Source organism: Pelophylax lessonae (genome assembly GCF_965119305.1).
Source record: "Pelophylax lessonae genome assembly, chromosome: 9".
Taxonomy (NCBI): Eukaryota; Metazoa; Chordata; class Amphibia; order Anura; family Ranidae; genus Pelophylax; species Pelophylax lessonae.
Window position 1 is genome coordinate 271,389,613 of NC_138776.1, and position 18,954 is coordinate 271,408,566.

At 46.4% G+C, this 18,954-nt stretch overlaps 4 protein-coding genes across 4 annotated transcripts in view; all 4 read right to left on the minus strand.

The window, feature by feature from the left end:
* Positions 1-18,954, minus strand: part of LOC309564465 (uncharacterized protein) — a gene marked incomplete at both ends in the record, with an annotated part of 1,172,539 nt that overhangs the window by 507,752 nt on the left and 645,833 nt on the right.
* The window catches only part of LOC309562896 (uncharacterized protein), a 142,653-nt gene that overhangs the window by 116,871 nt on the left and 6,828 nt on the right, over positions 1-18,954 (minus strand). The gene's annotated exons all lie outside the window — the stretch shown is intronic.
* The window catches only part of LOC309562957 (uncharacterized protein), a gene marked incomplete at its 5' end in the record, with an annotated part of 162,605 nt that continues 145,131 nt past the window's right edge, over positions 1,481-18,954 (minus strand). The window contains one exon of the mRNA XM_082267284.1: positions 1,481-1,646. The remainder of the gene's footprint in view (positions 1,647-18,954) is intronic.
* Positions 1,660-10,611, minus strand: LOC309564092 (uncharacterized protein; the record flags this gene model as incomplete). Its single annotated transcript, XM_082268720.1, has 2 exons — positions 1,660-2,952; positions 10,526-10,611. 2 exons carry the CDS (start codon positions 10,609-10,611, stop codon positions 1,710-1,712), a joined length of 1,329 nt encoding a protein of 442 aa, XP_082124846.1. The 3' UTR covers positions 1,660-1,709.

Consider the following 18,954-nt stretch of genomic DNA (forward strand, 5'->3'; position numbering starts at 1 on the left):
GGAAAATCACTCCCTCCAAAGGAAATGTAAGTGATATTGATCATGACGGGGGGGGGCGTGGCCGGCTGTGAAGGCAGATGGACGCAGCTGCATAGAGCTCTCTGAAAATGGGCTCCCTGCAGTAAAGGAAAGCGACTTTCAGCACTCCTGAGGGCTTGAAAAAACACCCAAAAGCAGCAGCAATCTAGCGGGAGGATGGGGAAAAGGAAAGAAAGAGGAATTCCCCGCAAATTAGTTGACTTTAGGAGCCCGGCCGAGACTCCAGGAAAATACCAAAATGGTGCTGACTCCTCCCCCTCTCATGGCAATGCTAGAGAGCAAGAAATAAATGCTGGAGAAGGATCACAGAATGCCCCAAATGAATGCAGTCTGCAGATGCAAGATGACACCAGCAGCCCTCTAAAGCAGAGGAGGAAAATCACTCCCTCCAAAGGAAATGTAAGTGATATTGAAAATAAGATCTTATTACCTCTTCAGCAACCACATCCAGCAACGTCTCCTCTCTACTTCCTCCCGACTCACCCCTCACCCGGAACTTCCTTCTTATACCTGACATCACTTCCTACTTATTCCTGACATCACTTCCTGTCCATAGCTGACATCACTTCCTGTTTTCCATAGAGAAATCTTCCACCACAAAATGTACTCCTCTGCAACATCTGTTATTCAGCGGGAGAAGGCGCTCGCTGTATTATCAATCAGGGAATGTTTATAACTCAATGAATGTCTCATTTGCCGCTCATCTGCAAGAATTCCATTATTCACTCATCACCTCTCTCATATATAGTGGGAACTCCCTGAGAATGACCCAGCCTCCACCCACTAGCTTCTAGAAACGCCTGGTAACTTCTAGAACCAGAGGGAGGTACTAGAGGCCTGACCTGTAGAGTCGTCCAGCCTGGCCTACAGTAACCCCGACCAATTACCCAAACTCACACAGCTACTGTGAGTCAGAATACATTTTCCTCATAGCTAGATTGTACACTAGAGGGCGCTACAAGTGGTTGGATTATTATTGTCTGATATTAATATGTCTGCTAAGTGGATGAGGAAGATCTCAGTTATTTGTAGCAATCCATGTCTGCTGAAGGAAACTAAGGGGTCCATTTTATAAAAAATGTGAGAAGCATTTGCCCAGCCATGAAAAATTCTGTCCGTAATTTAATGAACACAGCGATTTTCTATGATCCTCAGCGCCATCTAGTGGCGATAATGTGGTATTTTTTCCTGAAATACTGAACCTCCATTAGTAAAAATAGCGCAACACAACATTATGATCACTAGATGGAGCCAATGATCAAAGGAAATCATCAAGAAATAAAATACAACCAAAATATTTGTATTCGTTTTTATTAAAATTTTGTAAAAACATCTCTACAAATGTTTTGAAATCTTCCCGCACAAAATGTACTCAGCCAATATAAGGTAAGGACTCCATTTTTAATTTTCTCCTGCTATCAATGGCCAACATGGGACAACACTTCATCCATGTCTTTGGTGATCTCTGATCTCCTTATGAAGTGTTTCTTACATGATGAAGATCAGCCATGGAGTATATCTGAGGTGTATATCAGGGTGTGCTTCTCCCCACATGTCCACCAACATTCATATAGAAGACATTTCCCGCACTCATGGCACTAATACACCTCCAGGGTTGTGTGGGACCCCTGATGTACAGGAAGACAGGACTTCAGTGAGGAACATTTCCCTCACTTAGGACAGGAAAGTGGCTTCTCCCTCATGTGCAATTTTTGATGTTTGTTAAAATTGGCCTTATCTGAAAAACATTTCCCACACTCAGGGCAGGAATACGGCTTCTCCCCTGTGTGAGATCTCTGATGTGTGTAAAGATAGGACTTCCGTGAAAAACATTTTCTGCACTCAGGACAGGAATACGGCTTCTCCCCCGTGTGAGATCTCTGATGTCTGCAAAGACTGGACTTAAGTAAAAAACATTTCCCACACTCAGGACAGGAATGCTGCTCGTCCACAGTGTGAGACCTCTGATGTGTGGAAAGCTGGGCCTTCACTGCAAAACATTTCCCACACTCAGAACAGGAATACGGCTTCTCCCCCGTGTGCAATCTCTGATGATTGTAAAGACTGGACTTCTCTGAAAAACATTTCCCACACTCAAGACAGGAATATGGCTTCTCCCCTGTGTGAGACCTCAGATGTGTGCAAAGATGGGACTTCACTGAAAAACATTTCCCGCACTCAGGACAGGAATATGGCTTCTCCCCCGTGTGAGACCTCAGATGTATGTAAAGATGGGACTTCACTGAAAAACTTTTCCCACACTCTGGACAGGATAATGGCTTTTCCCCTGTGTGAGATCTCTGATGTTTGTAAAGACTGGTTTGCAATAAATAACTTTTCCCGCACTCAGAACAGAAATGTGGCTTCTCCCCTGTGTGAGACATTTGGTGTCTACTGAGCATGTATTTCTTTGTAAAACATTTCTGGCACTCAGAACAAGAATATGGCTTTTTCCCTGTGTGAGACCATTGATGTGCGACAAGCTCTGCTTTTTGATTAAAACATTTCCCACACATAGAACAGGAATACGGCCTCTCCCCCGTGTGCAGTCGCTGATGAGTGCGAAGACTGGACTTATCTGAAAAACATTTCCCACACTCAGAACAGGAAAATGGCTTCTCCCCTGTGTGAGACCTCCGATGTATGGAAAGATGGGCCTTCTTTGAAAAACATTTCCCGCACTCAGTACAGGAATACGGCTTCTCACCCGTGTGCAATCTCTGATGTCTGTAAAGATTTGATATGTGTGAAAAAAAATTTCCACACTCAGTACAGGAAAACTTCTTGTGTGTTGGAAGGACGGCACTGTCCCTCACAGTCTGAGGTTCCTCAGGATAAGAGGAATACGATGGTCCGGCACTGTCATTCACAGTCTGAGGTTCCTCAGGATAAGAGGAATACGATGGTCCGGCACTGTCCCTCACAGTCTGAGGTTCCTCAGGATAAGAGGAATACGATGGTCCATCTACACTGTGTGGTGCCGGATGGACATTTGAGGTAGCCGGGTTTTCTCCTGGACTATACTGTGTGATGTCCTCATCTTCTACTTTGCAGCCTGGAGACAAAGTGAGACAATCCTCTGAGGTTTTCCTCATCTCCCGTCCATCTACTAAAATAGAAATACAAAGATTATTACTAGACATCAGCAGATTGGTTCCCCTAAACCAGGACTCCGCCCACATCAGACAGCTTTGTCTATGAGGATCTTACAATTCCCCTCTCAAGGTAACTAGTAAATGGGTCCTCTGATCTCCTACCAGTTCATTTCTTTATTCATGGACCTTAGTCAGAGAGTGAGGAAACAACGAGAACTGTCTTTTACAGGAGTGACAGTGATGAGGGGATTATAGGACGAGTGTCCCCATAGAGTGTATAGTGCAGGGGTCAGGAGTACAAAGCCAGCGAATAACAGAGTAAGTAACCCAGGGAGAATTGTTCTGTCAGATATCTTGGTAGACCTGGGTATGGGGCAGAAGACCCAAGGTTCATACCCCAGGTGCTTAGGCTGAGCAACGTCTATGGTGAACATCAACATTTTGCTGCCAGCTGAACCCCAGAATCTCCATAAATCCAGTCTAGAGACATAAATTGTGTCTGCAGCACAGAGAAGGAAGATTATCAGAGAGAAATACAGGAATACAGGATGGGGAATACAGCTCAGGAAAGTGACCAGGGTATTACAGGCTGATATCACCCAGTCCCCCCCCCCCCTACTCTGGACCAATCAGTGAGCAGTATGGGTGGAGGAATGTATTTAGTGTTAATGACCCACCTGTGCTGATCTCTGTAGGAGTGTCCTCCTCTATAAATGTCCCCGTTATTCCATCCTCCTCCATAGACTGCTGATCATCCCTCACATACGTCTCTTCTTCTTCTGCTTTAACCTCAAATTCTATATCGATTGGATCTCCACTCTAAACCAAGAAAGTGAGAAAAAATATAATCTGTAAAATAGAAGATTTAATATTGTGACATCACATAAACAAAAAATCCAAACATTGCCTTCACAAGTCCATGTTCAAGAAGCTCTTTCCCACCAACCTTGCAACATTGAGGGATGGTGTGACCTTCCCGTGTGGAATCCCGGGAATACAGAGGACGGGGACATCTCTCTGGTGGGTTTCTGTAGCTGGATGACTCCACCATGGTGTCCTGGTACAGATCTTTGTGTACTTCCTCTATGACCCCATCCTCATCATCCTCCTCTTTTATCTCTTCTTTAACCTCAACTTTAGAACCTCTCAGGTTTCCACTCTGAATATATAATAAAAATGACATCAATGGTAACAATGCAGATAATGTACAGATCCTAATGATACTATCAGTGATTGTTCCTCATCTACCTGATGATGGTGGGGGATGGTGTGACCTTCCTGTGTGGAATCCCGGGAATACAGAGGACGGGGACATCTCTCTGGTGGGTTCCCATTACTGGATCCATCTGTAGGAAACACACACACTGACTGAATACATTGTTTCTATGTGTTTATCAGATGATGGGGGATCTAGGTGGAGCCTCCGTACTGCTCTCTCCTTTACAATAAAGTCTCCTCTTACCCGGTGATGTGAGGGGCGGCTGATTCTCCATCATGACGTCCTTGTAGAGATCCTTGTGTCCTTCTAAATACTCCCACTCCTCCATGGAGAAATAGACAGTGACATCCTGACACCTTATAGGAACCTGACACACACAATGATACAGTCACCATCCAGACACATCCCTTGTGTTGAACCTTCACAGATATCAGGAACAGTTATTATCCCTCAATATATCTACATAAAGCTTATAAAACACAAAAGTAATTATTATATTTTTATTATTATACAGGGTTTATATAGCGCTTTACAATATAAAGGGGGAACAGTACAATTACAATACAGTTCAATACAGAAGAAGTAGGAGGGCTCATCTCATGAAGCTTACAATCTAAAGGGAGAGGAAGGTGGTACAAAAGGTGAAAGCTGCAGGGGATGATCTGATGGAGAGGACTCCAGTACAGTTCTTAGGTGGAGGTCAGGTAGTCGTCCCTGAATAAATCAGTTTTCAAGGATTGTCTAAAGGCAGACAGGGTAGGAACTGACTGGACATACTGGGGTAGGGAGTTTCAGAGGATGGGAAAGGCTCTGGAAAAGTCCTGGAGGCAAGTGTTGGAGGAGGCAACAAGGAAACTAGAGAGCAGGAGGTCTTGGGAGGAGAAGAGAGGATGATTTGGGTGGGGGGAAAGGTTGGGTATGTTGTGGTTAGTATTTTGATTTTTATACGATGGGGTAGTGGAAGCCAGTGGAGGGATTGGCAGAGAGGGGTGGAGGATACTAAATGGAGGCCATTGGAGGGATTGGCAGAGAGGGGTGGAGGACACTGAATGGAGGCCATTGGAGGGATTGGCAAAGAGGGGTGGAGGACACTGAATGGAGGCCATTGGAGGGATTGGCAGAGAGGGGTGGAGGACACTGAATGGAGACCGGTGGAGGGATTGGCAGAGAGGGGTGGAGGACACTGAATGGAGGCCATTGGAGGGATTGGCAGAGAGGGGTGGAGAACACTGAATGGAGACCAGTGGAGGGATTTGCAGAGTGGCGGGGAACTGAATGGAGGCCAGTGAAGGGATTGGCAGAGGGGCAGCAGTCATGGATCGGTTAGTAAGGTGTATTAGCCTAGCAGCAGCATTCATAATAGACTGAAGGGGAAGGAGCCTGTGTAAAGGTCGGCTAATGAGGAGGGAGTTGCAGTAGTCCAGGTGGGAAATAACCAGGGAATGAATACATTGTTTTGTGGTGTCGATAGTCAGGGAGGGGCAAATTCTGGAAATGTTGCAGACGTTGAGGCGGTAAGGTTTAGCCAGTGATTGGATGTGGGGGCTGAAGGGAAGGCAAGAGTCCATGATTACACCTAGCACCCTGGTGGGTGTGGAGGGACCAATGTTTGTGTGGTTGATCGTAATGGCAAAGTCATAGGGAGGGGATCGGGGAGGAGGAAATATTTCAAGCTCAGTTTTAGAAAGATTGAGATGGAGGAAGTGGTGTGACATCCATACTGATATGTCGCTCAGTTCATTTTTGATACGTGAGGAGATTGAGGGGGTGAGTTGAGCAGTGGAGAGATAGATCTGGGTGTAGTCCGCATAGAGGTAGTATTGGAAGCCATGGGAGGTTATCTATCAGCCCAGAGAAGAGGTATACAGAGAGAATAGGAGGGGCCCAAGGATGGAGCCTTGGGGTACCCCAACAGAAAGAGGAAGTAGCAGAAGAGGCGGTGTTGTAGGTGGCACTGAAAGTGAGCTGAGATAGGTAAAAGGAGAACCAGTAAAGGGCAGAGTCACGGAGGCCAAGGGAGAGGAGTTTGTTGAGGAGGAGCGGGTGGTCAGCCGTGTCGAAGGCAGCAGAAAGGTCTAAGAGTACGAGTATGGAGTACTGACCGTTGGTTTTAGCAGTTAGCAGGTCATTGGTGAGTTTTAATTGGGCAGTTTCAGCGGAATGTTGTGAACAGAAGCCGGACTGTAGGAGATCGAGAAGGTTGTTGTCATTGAGGTAGCAACTCATACGGTTGTGGACAAGGAGTTCAAGATTATAAATCCTCCGATAAAAAAACCCCTATCACGTAACATCTTATAATCCATTAGTATAAACTGATGAGGTGGGAAGATGATTGGTGGGAAAGTTGACATCTCCAAAACAAGGAGAATGTTCCGGCCCCGTAAGTGGGGAAATGATATGCCTCTGAAGGAGTAATCTAGGTTTCCACACTATATATGTGTGTATCATCATCTGCTGGAGATAAAAGACATCACAGTGACTATGGAGGAAGAGGACGGACATGACGGGGGGGGGGGGGGGTTACTGGGTGTAAATAGAAAATAAGGTCTTATTACCTCCTCTGCTGCCACTTCCAACAATGTCACCTCTCACCCGGAACTTCCTGTCTGTACCTGACATCACTTCTTGTCTTCCATAGAGACTTCCTGTCTGGGTAGAAGTGAGATCACCACCTTGTGGAGTACAGAAGAACTGCAGCCCCGAGAAACGTCTAATAGGGGTTAATTTAGGGCAACTATACTGTGCACTTTGCAAGTGCATATTAAAGCTTGAGTTTGCAAATAATATCCAATCTCATTCAAGGAAAATGTAAAAAAACAAAACAAAAAGAAAAACAGCATTTTTACTTACACATGATTGGATGATGGAAAGCCACAGAGCGTTCCCTCATTTACTAAGATCTGAAGCAACTTTACTTGCAAAGTGCACAGTCTATTAGCCTTTAGTAAATAAACCTGCAGTGTGAACCCGGCCTTGTGATGTGTGTATGTACTGTATGTAGGGCACACGGGTGACGCTCTCTCTATGTTCCTCTCTTCGTTGGGTGCCAAGTGTGGGTCACATGAGAGGCCTACCACGGGGTGGGTTCTTCTGGGCACTTTCAACAGGGTCACTCGCCTTACACATGGGGTAAGTCTACTGTGCCGTGCTCATCAATGCACTGGGAAAAGAGGGGAGGGGGGAAAGCCGCTTTCAGGGATACCTTAAGGCAGACCTCCAACTCTAGAGATAGCGGTACACCATGTAAACTTGCACAATAAATAGAGCCCAGCAGAAAGCCCACTAACCACAATAATTCCTTCCGTCCCCACTGGGGCAGCAGCGGTCTCACCAACCAGCATTTACACGTACTGTATATCCTTATAGATGGGGGCATCTCCAGATGATGGGAGAGAAATATATTACTGCCTAGTCCAGCCTTTCTCAGCCAGGGTTCCTCCAAAGGTTTCTAGGGGTTCCATGAGCAATGAACAGTTTCTGTCTCTCAGTAACAACTGACATCAATGATCTGTAAGTGGGTCTTCCCACTGATGATGATGTAAGAATGATCTTCTCCCACTGACACAAGGGGATCCTTTTCCCATTGGTCACCATTGCAAAGGACCACTATGCTGACCACTGATATAAGGGGGTCCTTCTCCCATTGCTTACCAATGTAAGGGACCACTACGCTGACCACTGATATAAGGGGGTCCTTCTCCCATTGGTCACCAATGTAAGGGACCACTACACTGTCATAAGGGGGTCTATCTCCCATTGGTCACCAATGTAATGGACACTACAATGACCACTTATATAGGAAGCTCCATCTCCCATTGGTCACCAATTTAATGGACCACTACACTGACCACTTATATACAGTAAGAGGGGCAATCTCCCATTGGTCACAAATGTAAAGGACCACTACACTGATATAAGGGTGTCCTTCTCCCATTGGTCACCAATGTAAGGGACCACTACACTGACCATTGTAATAACAGGGTCCTTCTCCCATTGGTCACCAATATAAGGGACAACTACGCTAACCACTGATATAAGAGGATCCTTTTCCCATTGGTCACCAATTGATGAGACCACTACACTAGCCACTGTTATAGGGGGGTCCTTCTCCAATTAGTAACCATTGTAATGGCACACTGCACTGACATAAGGGAGTCCTTCTCGCAGTGGTCACCAATTTAAGGGACTATTACACTAACCAGTGGTATAAAAAGGCCTTCTCCCATTGGTCACCAATGTAAGGGACCACTACACTGACTATTAGGACTGATCTCAGGGTTTTAACTGAATCTCGGCTGTTCGGAGGTTGGGCAAAGATCTGATATTAGTTAAGTGTTTGTCCAAGATGAACCTTCAGCTGTAGTGGGAAGTGATGCTAACAGGAGTTCTATCTGAGAGCTTCCAGCTCAGCCTGGTTGCTAAGGAGCCAGCGGGTGCCAGCATCCTAACAACCAATGTTATCAAAGGGGCGAAGATGGTGTATAAAAACCAAAAAAAAAAGTAATGGTGTGCCCCCAAAATTCATACCAGACCCTCATCTGACCACACAGCCTGGCTTGCAAGGAAAAGGGAGGATAAGCATTCCCCCCCCCCCCCCTCTGTTTCTGAACCATAGCAGGCCACATGTCCTCAACATGTATGGGTACCTTTGCCAAGTCCATTCACTCCTGGTTGGATGGTTAGACAAGTCCCATGTATCGTCTCATATCAGGGAACATGAGGAATCTGTACAACAGAAGGCGTCAGGAAATGTATATCTGTCTGCAGAACACAGGGGAGATATTGGAACTCTAATTCATGGTCATCTGGAAATAATGAAAAGGAGAAAGTCCATCCAATGCGTAAGATCGGTCATAGACTAATTGGTATCATTGTGTGCCTTGCCAGACTAGGTCTTGGTTACAGAGTGAAGGGTGATGCTGCTCATATTATATGTGACCCTCATCTACGTCATGGACATTTTCTTCAGCTTCTTAGTACTTAGTAAATAGGATAGAAATCTTCACAATCCTATAGAAGAGGTTGGGGGTCCTGACTAGTCAGAGAAAGGCCCAGCACACCAATAGTAGAGGAAGAGGTGGTCTGGTGACATGGAGAAGAAGACTCCGGTCAATCTCTGGATCTCAATCATTGGAACCATGGTGAAACAACTGTAGCACCCTCCTAGGAAGGTGCTAGTGAGAGAGAATAGTTTTTGGCTCTGTCTGCCTATCAGAGGTGCAGCAGGCAAATCTATATTGCTTTCTGCCTACCAGAGAGCAGGATCGTTTAGTGAGGTCTGCTCATAGTGTTCAGTGTGATTCATCTGGTCTGGGGAGTGTTTCGCACTGGTCCAATAGGGAGGCATATTGGACAGTGGAGGAAATCTGACCAATGGGTACACAGGCTCTAATACAGCCCCAGTGATTGACACAGAATGATTGTCTCGGTGCATTGTGGAGTGTGGTATAAAAGCCAGGAGAGTCCCGGAGGGAGGGTGGAGGCTGTCTCGTCCTCTGTAGCAGTGGCACGTGGTCACAGGCAGCCGGCCTGGGGACCAGGAAGGAAGGAGCTGAACCCAGAGGTCAATGAGAGCTGACTGGAGGGGTTGAGACACTGGGGACCCTCGAAAAACAGTATTGTGAGTACAGGGGATCGTGTCTAGGATCCTGACCTGAGGGGGACCACCCTCAGAGGACGGGTGTCAGCAGGTGGAGTGAAAGGTGTATATCCTGAATAGAATTCATCCTAAGAAGTAATTCTAAATTCATCATCATCAAGTGGCAAGGTGAATCAGCAGCCTGGCTGCATCTTAAGACCGGAATCCTCATCTACTGTGAATAGTTCAAGTTGGAGTATCCCACTCTTCCCTTCTCCCATCCCTAATTTAAATAAAACCACAAAAACAACTACATCTCCTAGACCAGTGATGGTGAACCGTGGCACTCCAGAATTTTTGGAACTACATTTCCCATGATGTTTAACTACACTGCAGAGTGCATGAGCATTATGGGAAATGTAGTTCCAAAACATCTGGGGAGCCAAGGTTCGCCATCACTGCCCATTGACGGAGCCAGAGAGTAAAGAGTTAAATTGTGCATGCTGCAGTTGCTAACGGTAACCCAGAGGGATCCCAAGGTGTACAATCCAGCAGTCCTCAAGGGGGGGGGGGGCAGTGCTACACAACAAATACCGCAGGATGGTGGAGGAGCTGTTGGTGTCAGTGTAGAAATGGACAGAACACGGGATGAGGACACTGAAAGAACAATACGGCTTCATTCTACGATATGTCAAGAAGAGCACGGTACGGGAGAGACTTTCCTAACTAATTAAGATCAGTAGAAGACCCGAACAAAGCCTGCTCTGTTGTCTGAAAGAGCAGATGGAACACTTCTCCTTGTGTCTTCTGGTCAGTCTCTGGATCTCCATCATTGGAACCATGGTGAGGCTACAAATACAGCGGGATGGTGGAGGAGCTATTGGTGTCGGTGTAGAAATGGACAGAACACGGGATGATGGCACTGAAAGAACAATATGGATTCATTCTACGATATGTCAAGAAGAGAACGGTACAGGAGAGACTTTCCTCACTAATTAAGATCAGTAAATGACCCAGAGAAAGCCTGTTCTGTTGTCTGAAAGAGCAGATGGAACACTTCTCCTTGTGTGTTCCGGTCAATCTCTGGATCTCCATCAATGGAACCATGGTGAGGCCACAAATACAGCAGGAAGGTGGAGGAGCTGTTGGCGTCAGTGTAGAAATGGACAGAACACGGGATGATGACACTGAAAAAACAATATGGCTTCATTCTACAATATGTCAAGAAGAGAATGGTACAAGAGGGACTTTCCTCACTAAGATCAGTAGAAGACCCAGAGAAAGCCTGTTCTGTTGTCTGAAAGAGCAGATGGAACATTTCTTGTGTCTTCTGGTCAATCTCTGGATCTCCATCATTGGAACCATGGTGAGGATACAAATACAGCGGGATGGTGGATGAGCTGTTGGTGTCGGTGAAGAAATGGACAGAACACGGGGTGATGACACTGAAAGAACAATATGGATTCATTCTATGATATGTCAAGAAGAGAACGATACGGGAGAGACTTTCCTCACTAATTAAGATCAGTAGAAGACCCGGAGAAAGCCTGTTCTGTTGTATGAAAGAGTAGATGGAACACTTCTCCTTGTGTGTTCTTATCATTAATGACCTGTAAAGCCTTTTGAAGCATCTCCTACGAGCAATTCTAGAATATCGAAGTTTGTAGTCATTACACCGACACACACAAATGTTTTATTTCCATTTCATACATTTTTATTATAATTTTACAAGATTGCAGTCATAATATCCAGAAACAGTAAAGATAGACATCCAACTGGTCAGGAAAATGACTGGTCTGAAATGTGGGGACAGAATAATTATAATGATACTTTGCGCTATCTAAAGGCCAAATACTGTATTTTCTGCTCTAACTACATCGTTTAATTATCCTATGTTCTTTGATGTGTCCCGTACTCACAAGTGCATGAATGTTTATATAGGAAACCATGTCCGATGAAGGAATCTATGGAGTCTTTTACTACAAAACTTGTTGGACCAATGTGAGAAGCATTTACCCAGGAGTGAAACATTCTGCTCGTAATTTAATACATACAGTGATTTCCTCTGATCATCAGCTCCACCTAGTGGCTATAAGACAGAAATAGTGCCATGCGGCCACTCGATGGAGCTGTTGATCAAAGGAAATAATTGTATCCAAATCAGTTTCCAAAATTCGTCACACTTTGGCGATAGCTGGTCATATTTGGTTCAACAAATGTTCAAAAAAACTGCTTACACCACAAAACTTACAATAGGTAATGAGTCTAGTCTAGTTTCGTACATGATGAAGATCAGCCATGGAGTATATCTGAGGTGTATCTCAGGGTGTGCTTCTTCCCCACATGTCCACCAACATTCATTTAGAAGACATGTCCTGCACTCAAGCCACTAAATACACCTCGAGGGTTGTGTGGGACCCCTGATGTACAGGAAGACAAGACTTCCCTGAAAAATATTTCCCGCACTCAGGACAGGAGAGCGAGTTACTTCCCCTCCATGTGCAATTTCTGATGTCTGTAAAAAGTTGATGCCTGTGAAAAACATTTCCCTCACTCAGAACAGGAATACGGCTTCTCCCATGTGTGAGACCTCTGATGAGTGTGAAGACTCGACTTATCTGAAAAACATTTCCCGCACTCAGCACAGGAATACAGCTTCTCCTCAGTGTGAAATCTCTGATGAGCAACAAGTTCAGATTTTTTTACAAAACATTTCCCACACTCAGAACAGGAATACGGCTTCTCTCTTTCATGTAATCTCTTATGCTTGTCACGAGTGGACTTCTGCGAAAAATATCTTCCGCACTCAGGACACGAATACAGCTTCTCCCCCGTGTGGCAACTTTGGTGTCTGTTCAGATTGGATTTCGCAGAAAAACATTTCCCGCACTCAGAACAAGAATACGGTTTTTCTCCCGTGTGGGACCTCTGATGTGTGACAAGTTCTGATTTTTTTGCAAAACATTTTCCGCAATCAGGGCAGATAAATGGCTTCTCACCCGTGTGCAATTTCTGATGTTTGTAAAGATTGCACTTAAAGGAAAAACATTTCCCGCACTCAGGACATGAATACGGCTTCTCCCCCGTGTGAGATGTCCGATGCATGGAAAGATAGGACTTAGTTGAAAAACATTTCCGGCACTCAGGGCAGGAATACGGCTTCTCCCCCGTGTGAGATGTTCGATGTATGGAAAGATAGGACTTCGTTGAAAAACATTTCCGGCACTCAGGGCAGGAATACGGCTTCTCCCCCGTGTGACATCGTTCATGCTCATTGAGAGCATATTTAAAACGGAAACCCTTCCCGCACACAGAACAGGAAAGCCACTTATTTGATGGAAGGACGGCACTGTCCCTCACAGTCTGAGGTTTCTTGGGATAAGAGGAATACGATGGTCCGGCACCGTCCCTCACAGTCTGAGGTTCCTCAGGATAAGAGGAATACGATGGTCCATCTACACTGTGTGGTGCCGGATGGACATTTGAGGTAGCCGGGCTTTCTCCTGGACTATACTGTGTGATGTCCTCATCTTCTACTTTACAGTCTGGAGACAAAGTGAGACAATCCTCTGAGGTTTTCCTCATCTCCCGTCCATGTACTAAAATAGAAATACAAAGATTATTACTAGACATCAGCAGATTGGTTCCCCTAAACCAGGACTCCGCCCACATCAGGCAGCTTTGTCTCTCTGAGGATCTTACAATCCCCCCCTGAAGGTAACTAGTAAATGGGTCCTCTGATCTCCTACCAGTTCATTTCTTTATCCATGGACCTTAGTCAGAGAGTGAGGAAACAATGAGAACTGTCTTTTATAGGAGTGACAGTGATGAGGGGATTATAGGATGAGTGGCCATTAGGGGCATTTGCCCTGGGCCATGGCTGTATGTGCAGGTGTTCTATCAGGTTGCGGTCAGGACTCTGTGCAGGCCAATCAATTTCCTCCACCCAAAACTCGCTCATCCATGTCTTTAGGGACCTTGCTTTGTGCACTGGTGTGCAGTCATGTTGGAACAGGAAGGGGCCATCTGCAAACTCCTCCCACAAGGTTGGGAGCATGAAATTATTCAAAATGTCTTGGTATGCTGACGCCTTAAGAGTTCCCTTCACTGGAACTAAGGGGCCAAGCCCAACCCCTGAAAAAAAACTCCACACCACAATCCCCCTCCACCAAATTTGGACCAGTGCACAAAGCAAGGTCCTGACCTCAACCTGATAGAACATCTTTAAGATTAATTAGAGTGCAGATTGTGAGCCAGGACTATGAAAAGAGGTGCCTGGAGGCAACAGACTAAGAAAGGAGGTGCCTGGAGACCACGGACAAGGAAAGGAGGTGCCTGGAGACCACGGACAAGGAAAGGAGGTGCCTGGAGACCACGGACAAGGAAAGGAGGTGCCTGGAGGCCACAGACTAGGAAAGGAGGTGCCTGGAGGCCATAGACTAAGAAAGGAGGTGCCTGGAGACCACAGACTAAGAAAGGAGGTGCCTGGAGACCACAGACTAAGAAAGGAGGTGCCTGGAGACCACAGACCAGGAAAGGAGGTGCCTGGAGACCACGGACAAGGAAAGGAGGTGCCTGGAGACCACGGACTAGGAAAGGAGGTGCCTGGAGACCACGGACTAGGAAAGGAGGTGCCTGGAGATCACGGACTAGGAAAGGAGGTGCCTGGAGATCACGGACTAGGAAAGAAGGTGCCTGGAGGCCACGGACTAGGAAAGGAGGTGCCCGGAGATCACGGACTAGGAAAGGAGGTGCCTGGAGACCATGGGCTAGGAAAGGAGGTGCCTGGAGGCCATGGACTAGAAGAGGATGTGCATGGAGGCCCTGCTGGATTCAGGAAAAAAGAGCCTGGACCTAAAGCCTGGACTGAGGGAGAGCATGTCTGGTCCCTGGAGGGCGATCCTGGAGTTGTTGAAGACACAACATATGAGGACATTTATCAATTGTTACAAGTAATGCCAAACAGGAGCAGACGGATGGGCTGTGTGAATATATATTTCTGACACCTCCCCTTTCCTGCTATCTGACCAACATTACAATTAGGTCTTGTGTGAGGACCGTGAATACCCACACTGGGAGGCCCAGGTACTCCATTCGTCCTCATGCAAGCAGTCCTATTGAAGTCAATTGAGATGCAGTGGCTGCACGGACAGTTGCTGCTCCCAATGTGACAGGTGCACAGCCCTGAATGCACCCAGGTTTTGCCCAAGCCCACAATTTGGTGTAGTGCACACCACTATATTTCCCCCTACCATCTTTTTCTTTTGGGGGGGAGTAGCTTCTTTTGAAGGCTTATATGCAAGTAACTGTCATACAATAGTTATGGGGGTCCGGATACTGTCCTGGGGGACATGTATCAATGAAAAAAAAGTTTGTAAACATTTTTAAATAGGCAATAATTTAATGATGCTTAAAATGAAACCCTAAAAAATGAAAAACAATAAAAATGAATTTAAATATAGTGCCTGGGGGTCCCCTTAGTCTGCCTGTAAAGTGGCGCATCTGTACCATGTATAGAGCCTGCTGCAGCAAATCTGACATTTATAAAGAAAAAAAAAAGAACAAAATTAGAGATTTTTTTGTATAAATTTTGGTGTCTCGCAGACTTTGGATAGAAGTGTGGGAAAATTGGTCTTTGGGTGTCGGTGGTGCCTTCACACCGTAACTCTTTACAAAAAGCAAGAATTGCCTTGCTGTCAAAAATTGAAATGATATGATATGCACCTGTCAAACAGGTGCGGAAAAATTGGTCCTTGGGTGTTAGAATTGTGCCCATGAAACCTACACCAAAAAATGTGTTCCCGAAGAAATCAATGTGCACAAAGCTAGGCAGCCTAGACAGTCTTGCAGAGATTCCAGATCCAGAAAGCACCTAATCAGTGACATCGGCATCAGGGGCTTGATAGCTGCTGCTAATCCAGGACTGATTCATTTTGATAAATGTCAGCCAGTCCACGGAGTCTGTGGACAGGCACACTCTTATCTGTAACAAAACCTCTGGCAGCACTGAATGCCCGTTCGGAAAGCACACTGGATGCAGGGCAGCCCAGCAGCTCAATTGCATACTGGCCAGTGGTCTTTTCTCATGACCCAACAACCCAGTGGATCTTCAACTGGAAATCTCTCCATGTCTGCTTTCGCCTTCAGATAATCTGCCACCATATAATGCAGGCGCTGCTGATTTGATGTAGAAGCTGACAGCCTTGGGCGCCGATGACTAAAACAATTTTGAAATGCATCACTTAGGCGGCCCCCTTCTCAACTGCTCCACCAGACTGTAATCTACCAGAGTCGGGAAAGGCATTAAAGCGGAGTTTCGGGCACAAAATCGATCTTTTTTTTTTGTGCCCGTCCGCTTGTTCTCCTTCACCTGAAAAGGAATTGGATAGTTTAGGTTTTTTTTTTACTCACCTTGTAATTGGAGATCGAATATACTCACCTATTCTTCACTTCCTCCCTCTGCGCCGTGGCTCCGCCATCACTTCCTGGCAATGATTCCTGGGAGCTGAACGTCATCGCTCTCAGGAATCAATGCGACGGCACCGGCCCCGCTCGTCACTTCCGGGGCGACGCCGCATTCCCTGCTAAACAGCTTCTGGGCAAGCCCAGAAGCTGTGGAGGAATGCGGCGCCGCACTGGAAGTGACGAGAGGGGCCGGTGCAGGCGCATTCTGGGAGAAGAGGACGCAGAAGAAGACGCAGAAGAGGACCGCGCCGGCTTCAGCTGCCCACAAGAGAGATGGAAACGCTGTGGAAGAAATTTTATAACTAAGTATTTCTTCTCGCAGGTAAGTGCGAACCGGGACAGATCAGAGGCTAGCCATTGTGGAATGTACTAGCCCTGACTGTCCCGGGGGTATGTTCACTGAAAAATTTTTTCTGTGCCCGGAACTCCGCTTTAAATAAACTCCTCTTTAGGATGTCCTCAAAAGATTTCATCTTCTGCTGGAACACAAAAGGGATTGTGTCACTGATGCATGCATTGTCACGGATCATCATCCTTGCCGCCTCCATGAATGGTTACAGAACATCCTTTATGAGCAGCCATTGGCATGGAGAAAAAAGCCAAGCTCCCCTGAGCTTGTCCTTGCTCCATACTCACACAGGTACTCGTTGACGGCCCTCTGCTGCATGTACAGCCACTGCAGTATTGCCTAAGTTAAGTTCCACCTGGTGGCCATGTCACAAATCAGGCGTTTTACGGGCAGGTGGAATTCCCGCTGAATTTCAGCCAGCTGAGCATTGGCTGTGTATTACCGCCTGAAATGCCTACAGACTCTTCTGGCCTGCTTCAGAAGATCTTGCAAACCTGGGTACCTATTTAGGAAAATCTACACAACCAAATTGAGGACATGTACCAGTCATGTCAACTTTCTCTGTCTAAAGGCGGCCAGGAGATTTGTGCCATTATCGCACACCACCGTTCTCGGCTCCAGCTGGCTTGGTGTGAACCACCTCTGGGCTTTCCCCTGCAGAACTGCAAGAATCTCTGCTCCGGTGTGGCTCCTGTCCTCTACACAGACCAGCTGAAGCAGTGCATGGCACCTTTTAGCCTTACTCATTGAATAGCCCTTTTGAACACTTAGGGGGTACTTGTGGTTCATAGGACATTCCAGCAGAGAAGGGCATGGAGGAGGAGGAGGAGGTGGAGCTGACAAATATACTGCGTTAAATATGTACCAACTAGGGATCGACCGATTATCGGCAAGGCCGATATGCACTTTCCCCGATATATCGGAATTGGCCCGGAGGTTACCGATAATGTTGTAACGTCATTGCGTATGTTGCGCCACACGCCTCCGCGCACTGGGACAGCTTTTGCCTTCTTAGGCCGCCTCCCTCAGCCTCGTCTGGAGTTGGGGAGTCTCGGGAAAGTGAGTGTACAGTGCACAAAGTGTGTTTAACACAGCCGCCACATACATACACCCACGCACAGCTGCCCAGTGCCAGCCAGCAACCCACACACCCACAGGCCTGTACCAGCCAGCCAGCCACAGGCCCTGCCTGTACCAGCCAGCCAACCACAGGCCCTAGGCCTGTATCAGCCAGCCTGCAAATGACCGCTATGTGGAGAATATTTTTTATAGTATGGGGTGGGTCTAAAAGCAATGAGCTATGATTGGATAGAGTCATGACGACAGTGTCATGTGCCTTGATTGGACAAAGCTTTCATTAGGGCTTCCAATGCACTGTGTGGCGACGCAATGAGTTGTGGTCGTTCAGCGGGCCAAACGGTCAAATGCCATGATAATTTGGATGTTTGGGCAGAACTCATGCTCTAGCCCAACCATTTGCCCAACACTACTCCGGACCTATCAGTGATCAGTACGAACACAGGGCTGTATTTAGTCACCTTACCCACCTGTGCCGATTTTTGTAGGAGCGTCCTCTGCTATATATATTCTCATTTCATCCTTCTCCATAGACTGCTGATCATCCTCAACATCCTCTTCTTCTGTTTTAACCTCAACTTTTATATCTATCAGATCTTCATCCTAAACCAAGAGAAGGAAATATTATCATGTAGGGTCTATAGATCTTCTCTGAGTCACTTTCATGGTCTAGATGCTCCGTCCCACCTACCTGATGAGGGATGATGTGACCTTTCTGTGTGGAATACAGAGGACGGGGACATCTCTCTGGTGGGTTTCTGTAGCTGGATGACTCCTCCATGGTGTCCTGATACAGATCTTTGCATTCCTTTAGAATCTCTGACTCCTCCATCACCCCATCCTCATCATCCTCCTCTTTTATCTCTTCTTTAACCTCAACTTTAGAATCTCTCAGGTTTCCACTCTGAATATATAATAAAAATGACATCAATGGTAACAATGCAGATAATGTACAGATCCTAATGATACTATCAGTGATTGTTCCTCATCTACCTGATGATGGTGAGGGATGGTGTGACCTTCCTGTGTGGAATCCCGGGAATACAGAGGACGGGGACATCTCTCTGGTGGGTTCCCATTACTGGATCCATCTGTAGGAAACACACACACTGACTGAATACATTGTTTCTAT